The following is a 20,782-nucleotide window of genomic DNA, read 5'->3' on the forward strand; positions in this document are numbered from 1 at the left end:
CCTGAGCTAAACTACAATATGGGTGAGGCTCTACCAAAAGGAAACAGGAGGATGAAAACTGGGAAAGTGGTCAAAGAACCCAATTACCTTGGAACCAGTTCACCTGCACAGACCAGGGGTGCTTTTTTGCAACAGGTTTCCACAACGTAGATATCTAGTGCTGGGTATAATCAAGTTTGGGAGGGCATGATGCCACTACTGAAGGATGCTATTACTGTTGCATTCGCACCCATTTTGGAAGGAAAGGGTATCCCACGTAGGAATGTGTGTGTGTTTCTATGAATGTTGGAGACACAGCATACCACTTTTGATGGCAACCTATCTGTCTGCAGCCTTGAAGAAAGCACAAAGTGAAAAGAATGTCCTGCTGAGAACGTAATGCTTTCCTAGGCGAAAGAACAATTAGATAGAGAAAAATAAAACAACTCCGTAAATGTGGCTATTGCTAGAAAAATAAAGTGATGCTAAATAAAATATAACTGGGCTAAAGTGCACAATGTCAGGCCCAGTTTGCTAAAATGATGTGTCTAAAATATGGTTGAAATAGATATACAACACTACTGTCCTCCTGATATGAGCCTTAGAGACATAAAGGTCTCCCCAACATTCTGCAGCATTCCCTGGAACCATCTGATGTGAGTTCCTGGCCCCCAAGTGGTGCCGGATCTTTGGTGTGGTTCTGAGATATGTATATTTACGTTTTTGGGCTCAAGGCCTCACTGCTGGCACCATTATCTAATGCGAAGCTCTGGCAGCTGCCTCTTTGTATAGCATTGACCGCTTGTGGGGACTGTCAATGCGAAGGTCCAGCAACGCCCATCTGAGACACCTGGCTTGCTCTTCCCGCTACACAGACAGCCTTCTCTGATGCTCTCCTTGCTCCTCACAACACTCTCCAACGAGAATGGTATTCTTGGCATGGGACATGAACTTCGGACTTTGACCCGGTCCAGCGCACGCAACCAGATAGCCATAGTTGCCGCTTTTGTTTTTTGGCACTATTTTCACTAAAAATGTTAAAAAATCATTAACTCTGATTCTCCTGGTTGGATGTTTGTAGTTTTGATGTCAACTAATTTATTAAAATTTACTCTAGTTTACTAAGTTGGTTTCAGATTTTTCTTGTGTTTATTGCTATTTGTGTGCTGCATAAATACTTTGCACACTGCTTCTAAGTGAAGCCTGACTGTTTTTGTGCCAAGCAACCCAGGGTTAAGCACAACTTAACTTAGTGTTTCTTTGTGGTTCAACCTGCCAAGGACTGTGGCTGTTGCTTGACCCAGTCAACCAACAACCCAATTTCTAACATTACACATTTCAGACTTTCAATCACAAACTCCACTCTTTGCAGTCCAACAGCTTTATGGAAAATTACTTTTGTAACACAAACACTCATGAATACTAGGTTAGAGGATCTGCTCAAGAATCAAATATTGAATCCCTTCCATTTACTACACAATGAACTTTACTCAAGAGTTAATTTTCCAAATTTCTACAGATTAGAAATTTTGTCATTGAACAATCTATGTCTGGATTTATGTCTGGCTTGTCAATATCAAACTGGACAATAGGCTACACTGGACCTAAAAATTGTATTCATGGTTATCTGAATCCAACTACCTAGTCGAAATTTCCTACACACTTGGATGATTCTGCAAAATAATCACTCCCACAAAACTAAGAAGCCGTATGCACCACACATTATTTGGTTTCTAGCTTACAAACTGGCATAATCAAACTAAACTTTGGCCTAGCTGCTCTTACACACAAGTAAATTCTGTACCTGTGTTCGAGCGGTGTCCGAATTTTAAGTAATTTTGGAATATCATTTTTAAAAGGATGAAGTGAGATGTTTTGTGCATGTTAAATATGATATATGTATGAATACGTTAGACGCTTGTGCAAAGGATTTGGTGTTTTATGTCATGAGAGCCGCTCAGCACAAGAAAATTGAAAAATTGTTAGGTACCTTCTTTTTCTGAATGGTGGAAGGAATTCTGTGAAGCATTTGAAATGCAAGACTATTCACCTTTGCACTTTATGTCATTTTAGTCACCAAGTGAACAAACTAAGGTGGTCATTCTGACCCTGGCGGTCTTTGACCGCCAGGGCGGAGGACCGCGGGAGCACCGCCGACAGGCCGGCGGTGCTCCAATGGGTATTCCGACCGCGGCGGTAAAGCCGCGGTCGGACCGGCACCACTGGCGGGGTCCCGCCAGTGTACCGCCGCCCCATTGAATCCTCCGCGGCGGCGCAGCTTGCTGCACCGCCGCGGGTATTCCGACCCCCCCTACCGCCATCCAGATCCCGGCGGTCGGACCGCCGGGATCCGGATGGCGGTAGGGGGGGTCGCGGGGCCCCTGGGGGCCCCTGCAGTGCCCATGCCACTGGCATGGGCATTGCAGGGGCCCCCGTAAGAGGGCCCCTACATGTATTTCACTGTCTGCTGCGCAGACAGTGAAATACGCGACGGGTGCAACTGCACCCGTCGCACAGCTTCCACTCCGCCGGCTCGATTCCGAGCCGGCTTCATCGTGGAAGCCTCTTTCCCGCTGGGCTGGCGGACGGTCTGAAGGCGACCGCCCGCCAGCCCAGCGGGAAAGTCAGAATTACCGCCGCGGTCTTTCGACCGCGGAACGGTAATCTGACGGCGGGACTTTGGCGGGCGGCCTCCGCCGCCCGCCAAGGTCAGAATGAGGGCCTAATTATTTACTTATGCCATTAAATTATTATTACACCCTACTTTTAGGATGATGAGATGAGTTTAGGACTTGAGTACAACTGTTGTTATTGCTTTCTTTCTTTTTTTCTTTCCTTCTTTCTTTCCTTCTTTCTTTCTTTCTTTCTTTCTTTCTTTCTTTCTTTCTTTCTTTCTTTCTTTCTTTCATTCTTTCTTTCTTTCTTTCTTTCTTTCTTTCTTCCTTCCTTTCTTTCTTTCATTCTTTCTTTCTTTCTTTCTTTCTTCCTTTCTTTCTTTCTTTCACTTTTTCTTTTGTGTAGCTCACTTTTTGTGTATTCTGTTGCTCACAAATCTGACGTTTATCAATTAAAGGTACTCCAGATATTAACACTCATGCCGTGTGCTATCTCATTCTGATTTCGGAATAAAATTTGAAAACTTCAAAAAAATCTGTGGGTTAGTATTGTAATAGCCAATAGTCACCCACGTCTCTCATTACATATTTGCCTTTTCCTGGTATAGAAGAACCTCTGAGTTGATCTCGCAAAGGTTTACCAATAACTGACAAAACAACATGTTTATTTTAACGTGCTCTTGCACACAATGTTTGCAGCAGAACTACGTTTCCAAATATAAGAAATATCATTTAACAATATTGAGGAAAAGAACAATTTGTTACATAATCAATTATATTTTACCCAGGATTTCACTTAATTCTGTAACAAAATCAATGATTGGTTTTATATAACCCATATTTTGGTAGGCCTACATAAAGTAAACCATGTAATTTGTCTGATGTTTTAAATTATTTTATTTACAGTTATAATCTACATGAGCAAATAGCCACATGAATCTATTCTTTCACACATTTGCCTTAATATATGTTTTTAGAAATGTCAACACGGACTTGCCTGTTTTGAATAAGTTTGGTACAGCTGTTCCAAAGTTACCCCCAGAGCACTGTGAGTCATGTTAATCAACAAATTGCTCATTTGCCATTCCAGGGATTGAGAATCGAGGTACATATAATTCAGCCCGGTCCCAGCACGTTTGTTCATTTTATATTTTGGTAATTTATAGAGGACAAACCTGAAAATAAAAAGATAGCAATACAGTATAAGTCTAATTATTTGGTTAACATTTGTATTACCTATATTGTAGTATGATCGTAATACAAATCAATGTGAACTACACTAGTGCATCATTAAATCTATGTCACACCCATCATGAAATGACCACCAAGTAGTTCATAAAATCTCATTAATATGCATGGCGGAGTATTTCCACATTTCACTTTGAAAGAGCCTTAAAAGGCAGTATGAATTAATCTCAATGTAATTGTGAAACTTTCCTTTAGTGGAGCAAATATTGTCTACAAAGTTCAGTTAGAAAACTTTCACCAACATTGTAATGAATGTTCGTTCAAAACACACTGTGCAATTATTCACAAGTGCACCACTGGAGATTCCTAAAATGCACAAACAAATTATCCCAAGATTCATCATAAATATCTCCCTCAAAATGCAATTTTATTTTAAGACAAATGCACCATTACATTTACAATGTGCCACAAAGTCTCAACCAAATGCATCAAATACAGTCATGAAATATAAATCTTCATATTTCATGACAAATGCAAACATATTTTCCCCCGAAGAGCAAGTAAGCATTCTCAAATTTCAAAAGTCTGCTCTATAATGTGCATGAAATCTGACTTAAATACACTATGAAGTCTCTTGACAAGGATCATGGAATACCTTCTAAATATTGCACTACAGTGGCTATCGAATCAGCTGTGCAAAACCTCGTAGAACTAAACTGGTAAGGAATGGTTTAGGATAGGCCCATGCCGGTTCTTATCAATCCATAGCCCCCACTTGGGATTATCAAATAACAGTTGCATGGTGAATGATATGCCAAACTATTTGGAAAAAGGTGCACTGGGCTGTGAATACAGAGGATGGTCTGAGCTGAGTACACACAGATCCTCACATACACCTCGACTGAAGCTCTAAACATTCAGACAGTTTCCCACCATGGCTGCTGGCATATTTCCCGTCCATTTACTGGCGCGATCAGGCCATGATAAGAAAATGGTGGCGTGGACATCAATATGGCAATGCCAATATTCCTCAGGGAACTGGCCCATTGTTAGTCTTAAGATCACTCTGTACAGTATTGTCAATGAAATCCCAAGGATTCCTCTTTTTCTATGTCTGTTTGTGCAACCCTTTGATGATAATCCTAAGAATTATTGAGGTTCAAGGGTGGAGAGCTGTCTACAATGGAGGTTACTGACTCACTGAGTTTTGGCCCAACATAGGCTACCATCCCACTGCACAATTTAGCAGTGTATTGATATTGTGAATGTAGTTGCCACTTCTTCCACAAATGTACATGTGTACAGTAGAACAGCCTTATTCTAAAGACAATATGCTTGCCCATTTTTCACAATGAACATGGGTGCTATGGTTTGCAAACCAGACCACTTTGCCATCTTGTTTTGCCACCTCCTTGCAGACATATGACAAAGAGATTTTGCACCCTTTGTTACCCATGCATGGCCCACTAAGGCTGTGTCCCAGAAGCACCGCTCAGTAGATGGGTGTAACAGTGTGAAATCAGGCATTGATTGATAGAATGGCAATATGGAAATGGGCATAGCAATATTTGCCAAATATTACTGGCCAATGTAGATATGGCCTTCTATGTGATATGCCTAACAGACTTTATGTGTGGGAAATATATTTGGTAGTGTGAAGAAAAGGCTTAGAAAAGTGAAAAGGATTGTGGAAATTATTGCTGTTAGAAATGGGGTCTTTGGTTGGCAGTCAGGTTACCCCTTGTCCAAGCAAGGACCCTCACTCGAGCCAGGGTGAGTCACACACAATCCGAATTATCCTGTGCCCACCCTTGGGTAGCTTGGCACTGAGAAGACAAGCTTAACTTAGAAGGCAATGTGTAAAGTATTTGTGTAATAAATGACACCATATAGCACCACAAAAGTACACCCCACAGTGTTTAGAAAAATATATAATATTTATCTGGATAAATGCAGGTCAAAACGATCAAAGATGCAATAAGTAAATGTAGAGATATCACTGAAAAGTGATATAAAGTGTCTTAAGTTTTTTAGAAGCGAACAAAGTCTCTTTCAAACACAAAGTACTTGGTTCGCATGAAAAATCTCCGCAAAGGGCCGCAGAGGAGGAGAAGCATGGAAACAAAGGGGTGTGCGTCTATTTCTCGAGCCGCACACGGTGATGCATCATTTAGTTTCCACGCAGGGACGGCTGTGCGTTGATTTCCGGCGCTTGTTCGTGGATCCTCTTCGGGTTTCGGGGTTTTCAGACGCCCCGGGGACGGTGCATGGATTTCCTGTGCTGGCAGGACGAAGTCACAGGAGCTGTGTCGATCCGGTGGACGGTGCGCCGAATTTTCTACCACACGGCAGGAGCTGCGTCGATTCCTCTCTAGAAGTCGGTCTGTGTTGTTCTGGCTCGGCTATGCATCTATCCAGTGGGCTGTGCGATGAATTTCGAGGCGCTACGCTGCCGCTGCATCAATCTTCCGGTTGCGAGGTTGGGCTGCATCTTTCCGGTTCGGCGTGCATTGAAATTGTCACTACGGTGCAGGCTGTGCGTCATTTCTGGCAGGTTATGCGTTGAATTTCACTGCACAAGGAGTCCTTATTGAAGAGATGAAGTCTTTTTGGTCCTGAGATTTCAGGGAACAGGAGGCAAGCTCTATCCAAGCCCTTGGATAGCACTTCTTCACCTCAGCCAGAGAGCAGCAAGGCAGCAGGGCAACAGCAAGGGAGCAGTCCTTCACAGAAAGCAGTCAGGTGAGTCCTTTGGGCAGCCAGGCAGTTCTTCTTGGCAGGATGCAGGTTCTGGTTACAAGTTTCTTCTCCAGGAAGTGTCTGAGTTGGTAGGGGCAGAGGCCCTGTTTCTATACCCAAATGTGCCTTCGAAGTTGGGGAGACTTCAAAGAGTGGCTTAGAAGTGCACCAGGTCCCCTTTCAGTTCAATCCTGTCTGCCTGGGTCCCAGTAGGGGGTGTGGGAGTCCTTTGTGTGAGAGCAGGCCCTCCACCCTCCCAGCTTAGGAAGACCCATTCAAAATACAGATGTATGCAAGTGAGGCTGAGTATCCTGTGTTTGGGGTGTGTCTGAGTGAATGCACAAGGAGCTGGCAACTAAACCTAGCCAGACATGGATTGTAAGGCACAGAAAGATTTAAGTGCAGAGAAATGCTCACTTTCTAAAAGTGGCATTTCTAAAATAGTAATATTAAATCCAACTTCACCAGTCAACAGGATTCTATATCACCATTCTGGCCATACTAAATATTACCTTCCTACTCCTTTCAGATCAGCAGCCACCACTCAAACAATGTTTTAGGGCAGCCCCAATGTTAGCCTATGAAGGGAACAGGTCTCACAGCAGTGTAAAAAACAAATTTAGGAGTTTTACACTACCAGGACATGTAAACTATACGGGTACATGTCCTGCCTTTTGCCTACACAGCACCCTGACCTATGGGTTACCTAGGGCCTACCTTAGGGGTGTCTTATATGTAGAAAAAGGGGAGTTTTAAACTTGGCATGTACTTTTAAATGCAAAGTCGAATTGGCAGTGAAACTGCACGCACACAGGCCTTGCAATGGCTGGCCTGAGACAAGGTTAAGGGGCTACTAAAGTGGATGGCACAATCAGTGGTGCAGGCCCACTAGTAGCAATTAATCTACAGGCCCTGGGCACACATAGTGCACTCTACTAGGGACTTATAGGTAAATTAAATAGTCCAATTGGGTAAGATCCAATGTTACCATGTTTAAAGGGAGAGAGCATATGCACTTTAGCACTGGTTAGCAGTGGTAAAGTGTGCAGAGTCTAAAAACCTGCAAAAACTGTCTCCAAAAAGTGGAGGGAGGCAGGCAAAAAGTTAGGGGTGACCACCCTAAGGCTGTCAGGTCTAACAATTGCAGATTGAACAATGGGGGAAACACAATTGGCTATGTTAGTTGTGCATACTGCAGCCAAGCAAAGGGATGTGTGCTATACATACTGGGTTTAAGGGTTCAACTTATAAGTGAGTCATAGACTATGATGGCACATAGTCTCTGATGAGAACTCTGAGTTCCTGATGTCATTTCTTACCTATATGTATTTCCACTGATCTCTCTTGGCCTCTGACACCACCAGTGGATGATGTCCAATTAGCAATTCCAAGCACCCCATCTGATGGGCTAGTTAGAAGACAAGGGTGGTCGGTAATGTAGCGTCCGTACCGCCAACAGGCTGGCGGTATGGAGGCCCTCATTACGACCACTGCGGTAGCGCCTCGGTCGCACCGCCAGGGCTGGCGGTTTCCCACCATTTTAGCCCCGGCAGTGATAATCCGCCAGGGCAGCGCTGCCCTGGGGATTATGACATCCCTACCGCCAGCCTGTTTCTGGCGGTTTGCACTGCCAGGAAGAGGCTGGCGGTAAGGGGTGTCCTGGGGCCCCCTAACTGGGCCCCGGCCAGCTTTTCACTGTCTGCATAGCAGACAGTGAAAAGCGCGAGGGGTGCAACTGCACCCGTCGCACGGCCTCTACACCGCCCGCTCCATTAGGAGCCGGCTCCTATGTTGCGGCCTCATCCCCGCTGGGCCGGCGGGCGCAAACTTGGTTTGCGCCCGCCAGCCCAGCGGGAATGTCATAATGGGGGCCGTGCGAGTGCGGCCGCATTGGCGGCCGCACGGAGGTCGTAATGACCCCCATGATAACCAGTTATCCATTTCTCTTGTCATGGTATGTTGGCAAGGACAATGGGTCACCTTCCATGCAGTTGGATGATTTCCAATTCTCCACTGCCGCTCAACAGAGGAATAGATCAAGACACACACCGTGATATTTCCTTATGTGTGGTTGGATTTCCATCCTTGTCCTTGATCTGCAGGAGGTCCAGATCCAGGGCAGACCACATAAAGTAAATCAGGGAAAATGACATCAGAGCTAGAAAATGGTTCTAACTGCTTCTGATATTTAGTAGTCAAATTACATCACCATATATCTCCACAACAGGCTGAAGAATGGTAGGCTCTTCCTGGGATGGATTCCGACTTCACTGCCAACAATCAACTTGACGGAAACAGAGCACATAAAGCCTTACTACCATGCATCAGCATGCTTTTCAAAAGATCAGCATAGATAGGATGTTTTGTTGCTAAAACACTCCTTTGTATGCCGGTTAGTACGATGAGGGAAATGGCAATACTAACTGAGACCTTTTTTGTGGTCCTGGGGCAGTCAAATGTTACTGGGAAAATAGTTGGTAGGGCGCTATTTTTATCATTTTAGTGTACATCAATTGAACTGACCAAGTAATCCGTTTTAGCACTTAGCTCTCTCAATGCGCTGAGGACAAGCAGTCAAGGATAACACATTACATACCACTTCAGAACTTCAATGTACAATCAGGACAGTAGTCTATAAATATCAAAGGACTTCAATAATAGCTAAGTAAAACATTACAATCTTAATATGATTCATAATGAAAACCAGAAGGTCCTGGCACCTTTGACCCTGCTTGCAGGTAGGTCGCTCCCTGCTCCGCCTTCCGCACCACCACTTTTCTTCCGTTCCCTCTAGCTTCTTTCCCCGCCGCTGCATCCCCTCCTGCCTCCCCCCTCGTTCTCTCACCATTTTCTCTTCCCTTTTTCCCGCCGCTGCTTCCCCTGTGGCGCCTCCCCCCAGCCCTCTCGTAGGACAAGCCCTCCCGCCTCCCAGCTGCCACTCCCACCCTCCCCTCCTCTTATGGCAGCCTCGGCGCGCTAGCAGGGAGCAACCTTTGACACTGCTTGCAGGTAGGTCACTCCCCGCTCCGCCTTCCGCACCACCACCTTTCTTCCGTTCCCTCTATCTTCTTTCCCCGCCGCTGCGTCCCCTGCATCCCCTCCCACCTCCCGCCTCCCCCCTCGTTCTCACACCGTTTTCTCTTCCCTTTTTCCGCCGCTGCATCCCCTGCGGCCCCTCCCACCTCCCCCCTCGTTCTCTCACCGTTTTCTCTTCCCTTTTTCCCGCTGCTGCGTCCCCTTGGCCCCTCCAGCCTCCCCCCTCGTTCTCTCACCATTTTCTCTTCCCTTTTTCCCACCGCTGCGTCCCTGCTGCCCCTCCCGCCTCCCCCCTCATTCTCTCACCGTTTTCTCTTCCCTTTTTTCCCGCCGCTGCGTCCCCTGTGGCCCCTCCTCCCAGCCCTCTCGTAGGACAAGCCCTCCCGCCTCCCAGCTGCCACTCCCACCCTCCCCTCCTCTTATGGCAACTGCGGCGCGGCAAGCCCGTCTGCGCCCGTCCGCGTCTGGACCGCGCCAAGCGCCACCCCCCCTGGTCCGCGAGACCCCTGCACCTCCAGATGCCGCTACACGGCCGACCAACTCAACGCCCTCAATCCCGGCCACACCACAGCATGCTCCCAGCCCTCACCAAGGAACACCCACGGACCCTTCGCATGCCGCACCTGCAGATTCACCTGCGACAGAACAACGAAACCAACAAAGACCGAAACTAACCACCTCCACTGCATACTCCTCAACACCCGCTCCACACGCAAGCACGCCATCGAGCTCTGGGACCTGCTCGACTCCACCGCCCCAGATGTAGCCTTCCTGACCGAAACCTGGTGGAACGACTCCTCGGCGCCCGACATCGCAATAGCCATCCCGGACGACTACAAGATCATCCGTAGGGACCACAACAACAGTATCGGAGGAGGCATAGCCATCGCCCACAAATCCTCCCTCAAGGTCGACACCCACACTGACGACTCCCTCAAGACTGCCGAACACCTACACTTCCGCATCCACACCGACCCCAACACCACTCTCAGAGGAACGCTCATCTACAGATCCCCCGGACCACAAGCACCATTCAGCGAATCACTTGCCGACCTCACCAGCACCCACGCACTCACCTCAACGGATTACATCCTCCTCGGGGACCTAAATTTCCACCTGGAGAACAACAACGACACCAACTTCACTACTCTGATCGACAACCTCACCAACCACGGCCTCAGACAACTCGTCAACACACCAATCCACATCGCCGGCCACAAGCTTGATCCCATCTTCTCCTCAAGCGCCCACGTGACCTTCAACCATACCACCGTACTCCACTGGACCGACCACCACTGCATCCACTTCACCTACAAGAAACACACGGAGCACCATCGCACCCAACAACCACCCTGCCAATGCTGGAGCAAAGTTACGGAAGACCAGCTTACCAACGCCCTCGTCCAGAACCCAACCCCCGACTCCACCGACCCAGACACAGCCGCCAACAACCTCACCCTGTGGATCAACGACTGCGCCAACACCCTTGCGCCACTCAAAAAACCCACCGACAACCAAGCCAGAAGAAAAGCCACCTGGTTCACCGACAAGCTCCTAAATTCCAAACACGACTGTCGGAAGCTAAAAAAGGAATGGCTCCTCAAACGCACACCTGACAGCCTCACAGCCCACAAGGACGCCACCCGCAAGCACCACCAACTCATCAGACAAGCCAAACGATCCCACTTCAAAGACCGCCTGGACAACAATGCACACGACAGCAAAGAGCTCTTCAGCATCGTGAAAGAACTCTCCAACCCCAGCGCCAACATCAACGACATCCCTCCATCCCAAAAACTCTGCAACGCACTGTCCACCTTCTTCCACCGGAAGATCACCGACATCCACAACAGTTTTCACGCCACTCCCACGCCAGACCCCACCCCCAAACACTCCACCTGTGCAAACCACCTGACCTCCTGGACCAACATGAACGACACAGAGACACGCAAGTTCATGAACTCCATCCACTCAGGATCTCCATCAGACCCCTGGCCGCACTGCGTATACAACAAAGCCGACTCCACCATCGCCCCCCAACTACGGAAGGTCATCAACATCTCCTTCGAAACAGCGACATTCCCTGAAAAATGGAAACACAACGAAATCCGCGCCCTCCTCAAGAAGCCCAAAGCAGACCCCAAAGACCTCAAGAACTTCCGACCCATCTCCCTGCTCCCCTTTCCAGCAAAGGTGATTGAAAAAATCGTCAACACATAACTAACCAGCCACCTCGAAGACAACGGCATCCTAGACCCCTCCCAGTCCGGCTTCAGACGAAACCACAGCACCGAAACCGCCCTTCTCGCCGCCACAGACGACATCAGACGCCAAATGGACAATGGTGAAACATCAGCCCTCATCCTCCTGGACCTATCTGCCGCCTTCGACACAGTCTGCCACCACACCATGGAATCACGCCTCCACGAAACCGGAATTCAAGGAAAAGCCCTCAACTGGATCATCTCATTCCTCTCCGGCAGAACCCAGAGAGTCCGCCTCCCCCCCTTCCGCTCCGAAGCCACCGACATCATCTGCGGCATCCCCCAAGGCTCATCCCTCAGCCCCATGCTGTTCAACATCTACATGGCCCCCCCGCACAAGTGGCCCGACAACACAACCTCAACATTCTCACCTACGCCGACGACACCCAGCTCATCCTCTCACTCACCAAAGACCCGCGCACCGCCAAAACCAACCTCCACGAGGGAATGAAATCCATCGCCGAATGGATGAGAAACAGCCGTCTGAAACTGAACTCGGACAAGACGGAGGTCCTCATCCTCGGATCCACCCCCTCCGCCTGGGACAACTCCTGGTGGCCCACAGCACTAGGAACCCCACCGACACCGACCGACCACGCTCACAACCTGGGCTTCATCCTCGACTCCTCCCTCACCTTGTCTAAACAGGTCAACGCAGTTTCCTCCTCCTGCTACAACACACTCCGCATACTCCGCAGAATCTACAAATGGATCCTGACAGAAACAAGAAGAACAGTGACACAGGCCCTCGTCAGCAGCAGGCTGGACTATGGCAATGCACTCTACACAGGCATCCCAGCAAAAGACCTACTACGCCTCCAACGCATCCAAAACGCCTCCGCCCGACTGACCCTCAACGTACCCAGCCACATCTCCCACCACCTGAGAAACCTTCACTGGCTCCCCGTGGACAAAAGGATCACTTTCAAGCTTCTTACCCACGCTCACAAAGCGCTCCATGACACCGGACCAGCCTACCTAAACAGCAGACTCAGCTTCTACACCCCCACCCGTCAGCTCCACTCCTCTAACCTCGCCCTCGCCGTCGTCCCCAGCATCCGAAGAAAGACCTCCGGCGGCAGATCCTTCTCATACCTCGCCGCCAAAACCTGGAACACCCTCCCCACCAACCTGCGACAGACTCAAGACCTACTCACCTTCAGAAGACTCCTCAAGACATGGCTCTTCGACCAGTAACATCAGCTCCCCCCCCACACCCAGTGCCTTGAAACCCTCATGGGTACGTAGTGCGCTTTATAAATCCAATGATTGATTGATTGATTGATTTGGGATGGGGAACAAACCTTAAATGTGTTTATGGCTCTCTGACTTGAGGTGCAGGAATCAGTTTGAGTTGGAACAAAATGCCCATGTCTTATGTGAGATGATTCTAGTCATCATCGGTCTTTTTGAAAGCTTCTGGGTCCAATGAAAAATGTGGAGTGCGACTAATGGAATACAGATGACAATACTGGTAAGTGCTACTTTGAAGTAGACACTTCTTAACCATTTTTTTGTTTAAAAAATGGCATGATTAAAAGTTTCAAAAACGTAACCCCAAGAACTGACCATCCAAATAAGGTACCCACTCATAAAATGTCTTGAGTGCTTGCAGAGGCATCCTGGTGATGCAGTAACGAGGCACAGACGACGGAAGTTTCCCAACCCCTTTAGGTGCTTACAGGTGTAGAGAGACCTGTCATTATGCCCCCATTCGTAAAGAACTAGTTTTTATGGTGGTAAAATCCCCCTGGATCCAGGGAACCACTGGTAACTGGCCTAATTAGGATTAAAGGTGGCTTTGCATTTTACCCATGACATGTCTGAGCGCAGAACTAGAGGAATAATTTGAATGGTTTCGAAATCAGGGAGGCCTCCTCCAAGTAATGCAACCATACTCATCACTGTTCATTAAACATCTGAAACATAAGGGTGACGACTTTGGGCATGGAGCATGTGGGGGATAAAGTAGCATCATCTTCCTCAGTGTCTGAAGATATTGGAGCAGGTCCTCAACATGATCATAGATCTTTTTTTCTTGGGCAGCTAGGTTTGGTGACCCCCTTGGTTCCTGGGCAGGTTCAATTTGCTAAGATAACCCTACACAGGTACTTCTAGTCACCTGGACTCTCTTCCAGAGAAGCAGGTCTAATGTTGATCCATCTTAAGTGCATTCAGAGAGGGAACTAAGCATTCATTGCAAACAAAGTAACCATCTTATCCTGAAACAGGGGATCAGGACAACGCAATCCCCCTCCAATCAATACTCTAGTATGGACATTCAGGACCAAATTTACTCACATTTGATGCAACGCAGCAGGATAGCTTGTTGCTCTGTGCTGCTCTGTGTTAAACACATAGAGCAGGACTGTGCCACATTGTGCTGCCTGCCACCAATGCAGGCACCCTTGCGCCATGGTTTAAGAGTTCCTGCATTACAGGCAGGATTGTTTTGCACAGGAAAGGATGCCTTCCTGCACAAAAACAATCCTCAGGCATTTTCCTCTTTCTACCTTGAATGTAGCACACATAAAAAGAGGAAATAACGCCTCTTTTGGGGTGGGTAAGCATTTTGATGCATTCTCAGGTTTACTACTCCTTGTAAATCTGGGAATGCACCAAAATCCATTGGTGGATGCATGGGAATGCCCACGGTCCACCAATGGAATGCCTTCCCAATGTAGAGTAACCTAAACTAGAGATTTGCGCTACCTTTCGTTACTCTTTGGGTTCACTACGCCAGGTAGAGCCACACAAGGTGCCTTTGTGTGGCTTAGCAAATGTCACATAAGCCCTTGCATTGCCTTGCGTGACCCATTGTCAAGGCAAGGGCTTAGTAAATCTGGGTCGTAAAGTCACAGTCTGCCCCATCTGGAATACTTTAATCAAAAACCTATATGCAGCTACTGACCTACTAGTATGAAGAAAATTACTGTAAACTAGATTTTATCCTATGCTCTCAATCTCCCTGGACAAGAGTGCAATTACTTCTGTCAACAGACAAAAACAGTGTAACAAAGCTGCCAGTTTTTGCCACTGCCTCTCCCTGAACCTCCTTTTACTCTCTCAATTGATAGCACTGAGAAAGCTATCTACTGACCCATATTTCATAAATACAATGCCTTTGTTACGTGAAAATGCTGTTTATCTGAAAGTCATCATTATTATGTGTAGTGTTGCCAACAATGTGTCACCCAGCTATATGAAAGCAAATGAATAACTAACTAGGGCTGAAAAATTATAGTTTTTAATTTGTAACTACTTACAGTGACCACATGAATCTTTAACAGTTTTAAAATAAGGACACAAAAATAACTATTCCATTTAACAATTTTTTGTCTGCCCTTCTTCGTATAATGAATAGTTGGGCACTGGCAACTTGTACGATCATTTCAAAATACAGAGTTCCAAATGGAGTAACACTTCTAACTAAAAATATGTACATAAATAGTAGTTAAAATCAGGTGTTTGTTTCTTGTGCTGAAGCCACTCTTGCCTGTCTTTTCAGGTTCTCCGCTGTCCCTCTACTTTTCGGGGTATTCACTTTCTATCTTGTCTTCTTTAGCTTTCGTGGACTTTAGTCCCTGTATTGCCACATCCATGTCTATACAACTTCTGGAGGTCATCTTCCTCCTTTTCTTTTTCTTTACTATCTTGTTTCTTTCCCAGTTCTTTGCTTTTGCAAAATTGATATGCCTAGTTTTTTTCCTTGTTACAGCAGTTGTTTATTAATACTTCTTGTTATGCAACTTAGAACTGTTACTTGGAATGTTAAGGGGCTTAAACACCCCATTAAACATCAGCGTGTCTTATCTCACCTAGCACGTTTGAAATGCCACATTGCTTCGTTGCAAGAGACTCACCTCAACAACTCTGAGGCAATTAAGCTTAAAAAACAACGGATGGGGGACATTTTCTACTCCACTTCCACAACAAGCAAAAATGGGGTAATTATACTCTGTCATAAATCTCTCATACCTACCATAATTTCACAGCATCAAGATACAGAAGGTCGCTGGGTACTTGTTACATTTACAATTGACAATATTTCTCTTACTATCCTAAATGTATAGGGCCCCCCGGATCCAAATATTTGGAAGAATCTTTCACAAATTGTCTCTGAACATTACTCAAACAATTTACTAATAGGTGGTGACTGCAACCAAATTCTCGATCCATTTTTGAAAAGACGTTCCACGTCACGTTTCATTCCAGATGCCTCCCAAAAAGCTTTTAAAAACTTTATTTTACAGCATTCTCTCTCTGATTCCTGGAGAATATGCAATCCCACCCTCTTGGAATACTCTTTTTATTCTCCTACCCACCATTCCCATTCTAGGCTTGATTATATCTTTCTGAGTAAAGGTTTATTGCAACATATGGTCAACTCTGAAATCGGGGCTATTTTGATCTCAGATCACGCACCTGTGATTACTGGCCTTGATCTTTTTCTTAATGGTTCTAAAACATCTTCATGGAGGTTTAATAACTCTCTACTTTCAGATGCTACTTTTATCGCTTCCTACAGTAAGTTTATAGAAGAATACTTCCACTTTAACGATAGTGATCAACTATCATTTCATTTTGTGTGGGATGCATTCAAAGCAGCCTCTAGGTGTTTCATCATAAGTTACGGTGACTCCAAAAAAAAGTCTGCTCAACAAAAATCGACTTCCATCCTTGAAAATATAAAGTCCCTAGAACATGAATCATATACTCACAAAACTAGTAAATCACATCTTGAAGCACTAGTCTCAGCTAAAATGGGGTTTAACCAATTTACCACTGAACAAGCATGCGGCACCCTCCTGAAAATAAATTCCAGATATTATGGTGGTAACAATAAAGCTGGTTCTCTTCTAGCTCGATATTTGAAACAAAGAAAAGAAAAAACAACTATTAAATCTATCACAGATAACAATGGTGTTAAACACTTTAGAGATAAAGATATAGCATCGTGTTTCGCTTCTTACTATAAGGACCTGTACACTCCAGAACACATACCAACAGTTGAATCTCTCAACCAATATTTCTGTAATCTCAAACCAAGAGACCCATTGCAGATTGACCTCTCATCTTAAAACCAACCCCTACAACTTACCGAACTATATGCAGCTTTACAATCTCTCCCCAAGGGTAAGGCTCCAGGCCCAGATGGCTTCACAGTAGAATTCTTTATTCAGTTTGCTAAGTCTCTCTTCCCCAAACTCTTTCAATTACTCACTCACTTTATAATGGCAGGTTCTGCATCTAGCTCATTTACAGAGGCCATGATTTGTCTTATTCCTAAAAAAGATCGGGATGCGACTGACTGTAAAAATTATAGATCCATATCTTTAATTAATACTGATTGTAAACTCTATGCCAAAGTTTTAGCTCTCCGTTTACTCCCATATATACCTGACCTTATTGATTCCCATCAATCTGGTTTTATCCCTAATAGAAATATAGCAGATAATTCCAGTACTTTTTAAAATATTATTAACAAGGCATCTAAACTTAAGATTCCTCTGACAGCTTTATCATTGGATGCGGAAAAGGCCTTCGATAGGGTCTACTGGGGTTTCTTGTTGAAAGCATTGGAATGGCATGGACTAGGTACTAAAGTCCTACATTTTTTATCCATTCTTTATTCCTCACCATGTTCCTCGGTTATAACAAATGGTATCCGATCTCCTTTTTTCCCTCTTAAAAGGGGTACTCGTCAGGGATGCCCATTATCTCCTTTACTATTTATTTTGGCTCTCAAACCTTTTCTATACCAATTAAAAACATCTGAACAATTTACGGGGTTTCAAATTAATAATGCACACATCACATTTATGGCATATGCTGATGATCTTCTTTTGTTCATGTCTCACCCTGACACTTCTCTTCCTGCATTCCTGCATGAGCTCAACTTATATTCTGATGTATCAGGCTCTAAACTTAATATAGACAAAACAGTGGTCTTACCACTTAATGCACTGGCTCTGTATTCCTTGATGCAGGATTATCTTGGAATTCTTCTAAGATTAAATGCCTGGGTGTATGGTACTGCACTACTCTCAAAGATACATTAAAGACTAATTTAGAAATCTTATCTGCAAAGCTTGTAGATCTTACACAGAAATGGTCTCCATTATATCTCAAGTGGTGGGGCAGCTTGGACACCATTAAGATGATGCTTCTCCCTATCATTAACTTCTTCCTTATGATGCTTCCTATTAAGATACCTAAACTATTTTTTAGTTCAATTGATAAAATTCTATCCAAGTTCAATTCTATCCAAGTTCCTGTGGAACGGTAAACAATCCTGAATCTCTCTCTCGAAATTAAAACTTCCTAAAGTACAAGGTGGAGTTAATTTTCCTGACTTTTTAACTTATCACAAATCTTTTGGCATTAAGCAAATACATCCCTATCTATCTACACTCAATGATGTCCCTCAAAAGCTATGGTTCTCTTTGGAAGAAACATTTATTTCTCCCTTTTCCCATGAACACATTATATTTATGTCTAACCCCCCAAAATGCTGGTTGCCCAGCACTATCTCCCATTCAGTCAACTTACTGAAACCTTTTTTTATTTCGCATTTTATCCCTATTAATCAATTCTTTAACAGTCCTATTTGGCACAATAGTTCGCTTAGGAAACAAGGTAAAACCTTGTGTTGGAAGGCTTGGATGATTAAAGGTATTATTCTCATTTCCCAATGATATCATAAAGACTCTCTCTTCCCTTTTACTACTCTCTCAGCAATTTATATTCTCCCTATTCACATGAAATCACAATATATCATTCTTTCTACTCTAGTCCAAGAGGCCCTCAATAAACTTATACATTATAATCATTCTTCTCTTGCATCATCTCCACACCCAATCGTAACTTCTAATTATCCTAGAGCAGATGGAATTTATAAACTTTTAAGAACGTCTGTTTCCCCTAGACTCAAATCACCTACTGAGACATTGTGGGAATTAGATCTTGGTGTTGTTTGGCCAACTTTTTTATGGGATAGAATATGGTATAAGATACATTCCACTGCACGCACTGCAAGCCTCACACAGACCCTATATATTTTTTAATAATAGACTTTTCTACACTCCTGTATGCCTTTACAAACTCAAACTTGCACAAAATGACAATTGTTGGCGCTGCCACACTCAGCAGGATACTGACTTTCACATGTTTTTTTCTTGTCCATCCCTATCAACTTTTTGGTCCTCAATATGGTCTCGCATTTCAGCAATAGCTCAGATCTCCTTACCAATGTCATATGAATTACTGTTTTTGGGTGGCATACACAATATCTGGAGTTCATTCAGGCCTCTTGGAAAATTGGTGGACCTTTTGCTTTCTATTGCAATCTCTATTATTACTTCTAACTGGAAATCTTCGTAGAACATTACTCTCAGACAGTGGTGGAATTCTGTATGTTATCATCATAGACTTGACAGCTACAAGCTTGATTCAACAGGAACTTTCTTTAAACGTCATCAGCTATGGTTGCCATTAAGTAACTATCTCTCACGCACTGCGAAGGAAATTGATTTTTCTACTCCTTTTTAAAAAATGTCAATATATTTCCTGTTTTTCTTCTTATATATACTTATTTCATCTTACATTCGCTGTAACTAATGTCTATTACCTCTCTCTCCACATGGCTATCACTTGATTCCCTTTTCTATCCCTGTAGCTCTTCTCCCTCTCCCTCTCTCTTTCTTTTTTCTTTATTCAAGCTTGGAGTCTTTGATACAATATTGCTGTATATGCCTAATTCATTTACATGTTTTATATGCACTTATAAGTGCAATATTTTGTATGCATATATATTCACAACTGCATATCTCTGTCCTGGCAATGTTAAGTTAATGTTCTTGTATTTGACTCAATAAAAACATCTTTAAAAAATAATAATCAGGTGTTTGATTTCACGGATTAAGGATAGTAGGAAGGGATCGGTTTCTTTTAAGAGATGAAGTCAGATGGATGAGATAGGGTAACTGTTTAAGTTTTTTATAGATTTAGGGTGAGTATTAGGATAGGGTATGATTTCAGGTAGATATGGGAGACAATCGGTAAAATCGTTTTCTTTGTAAACCAGACTGGTGCACTAGTTTCACTTTAGGAGTTCTTTTAGTGCTAGTTAACAAATTCTCACTTGGGTTATTCTATCGTGTTTCCCCTAAAACCCTCTGAAAGAATTGTCCTCGGTAGTGGTTTGGACTTAAAACAGCTCTTTTAACGCGGATTTTTAGGTTCAACACCGATCCTACCACGATAACGAATTGTAATAACTTACCAGTCTACGGGTTCGCCAGCTTCGTTTTTGCACGATATATCAGCTGCATGCAGGAAAACAACAGAAAATAAAAGAAGCAAAAGTAGCCTAATCCACGAAGATGGAGATTGTGGAACCATTATGCGAAGATGAATAAGGGACCCAGCCAGAGCGCCTCCATCGAGGTCCGTTTGAGGATTAGTCAAACACAATGAATAACATCAAACGACCTACTAGCTGTCCTTGCGATGAGCGATGCACCCACAAACTAAAACACTAGCGGATTTCAAATTATCTGACAACAAAAAGGCGTTACTTCCTTTTTCTGAATTAATTGTTCTTGTTTCATTTTCCAGGTGCTCACATTTCTTGACTATGATTCAATGTCACTGCAGTTAAATTAAGAAAAAGGAAGGAACTTGGCTGGTGTAGTTTCAGCCAGGTGCACAGCTCTGCAGTTTAGAGGCACCCGCACAGCAGCTAGTATTTCTAGTATTTTCTGTTGTTATTTGATATCTTGTGTGCTTCTGACAGGTTCTCTTGAGACACCATTGGGCTTAAAAAAGAGAGCAAGTGCTCTCTCTGACTTATGGTTCTCTGGTCGTGAGAACCATATGTCAGTAGGAGATGGGGAATTCAGTCAAACTGCTATCACAGTATCTTTGTTCTTCTGAATATTACTATCAAAACAAAGCATC

General features: G+C 44.6%; 1 protein-coding gene across 1 annotated transcript in view; it reads right to left on the reverse strand.

Moving 5' to 3' along the window:
• Positions 1-20,333, reverse strand: part of DNASE2B (deoxyribonuclease 2 beta) — a 199,659-nt gene extending 179,326 nt beyond the window's left edge. The window contains exons 1-2 of the mRNA XM_069233355.1: positions 20,106-20,333; positions 3,592-3,769 (exon numbers count right to left, since the gene is read on the reverse strand). Coding sequence (XP_069089456.1) covers positions 3,592-3,769; positions 20,106-20,224 — 297 coding nt within the window. The 5' untranslated portion in view covers positions 20,225-20,333. The remainder of the gene's footprint in view (positions 1-3,591; positions 3,770-20,105) is intronic.
• Positions 20,334-20,782: the final 449 nt, after the last annotated feature.

Source organism: Pleurodeles waltl, chromosome 4_2 (assembly GCF_031143425.1).
Source record: "Pleurodeles waltl isolate 20211129_DDA chromosome 4_2, aPleWal1.hap1.20221129, whole genome shotgun sequence".
Classification (NCBI taxonomy): Eukaryota; Metazoa; Chordata; class Amphibia; order Caudata; family Salamandridae; genus Pleurodeles; species Pleurodeles waltl.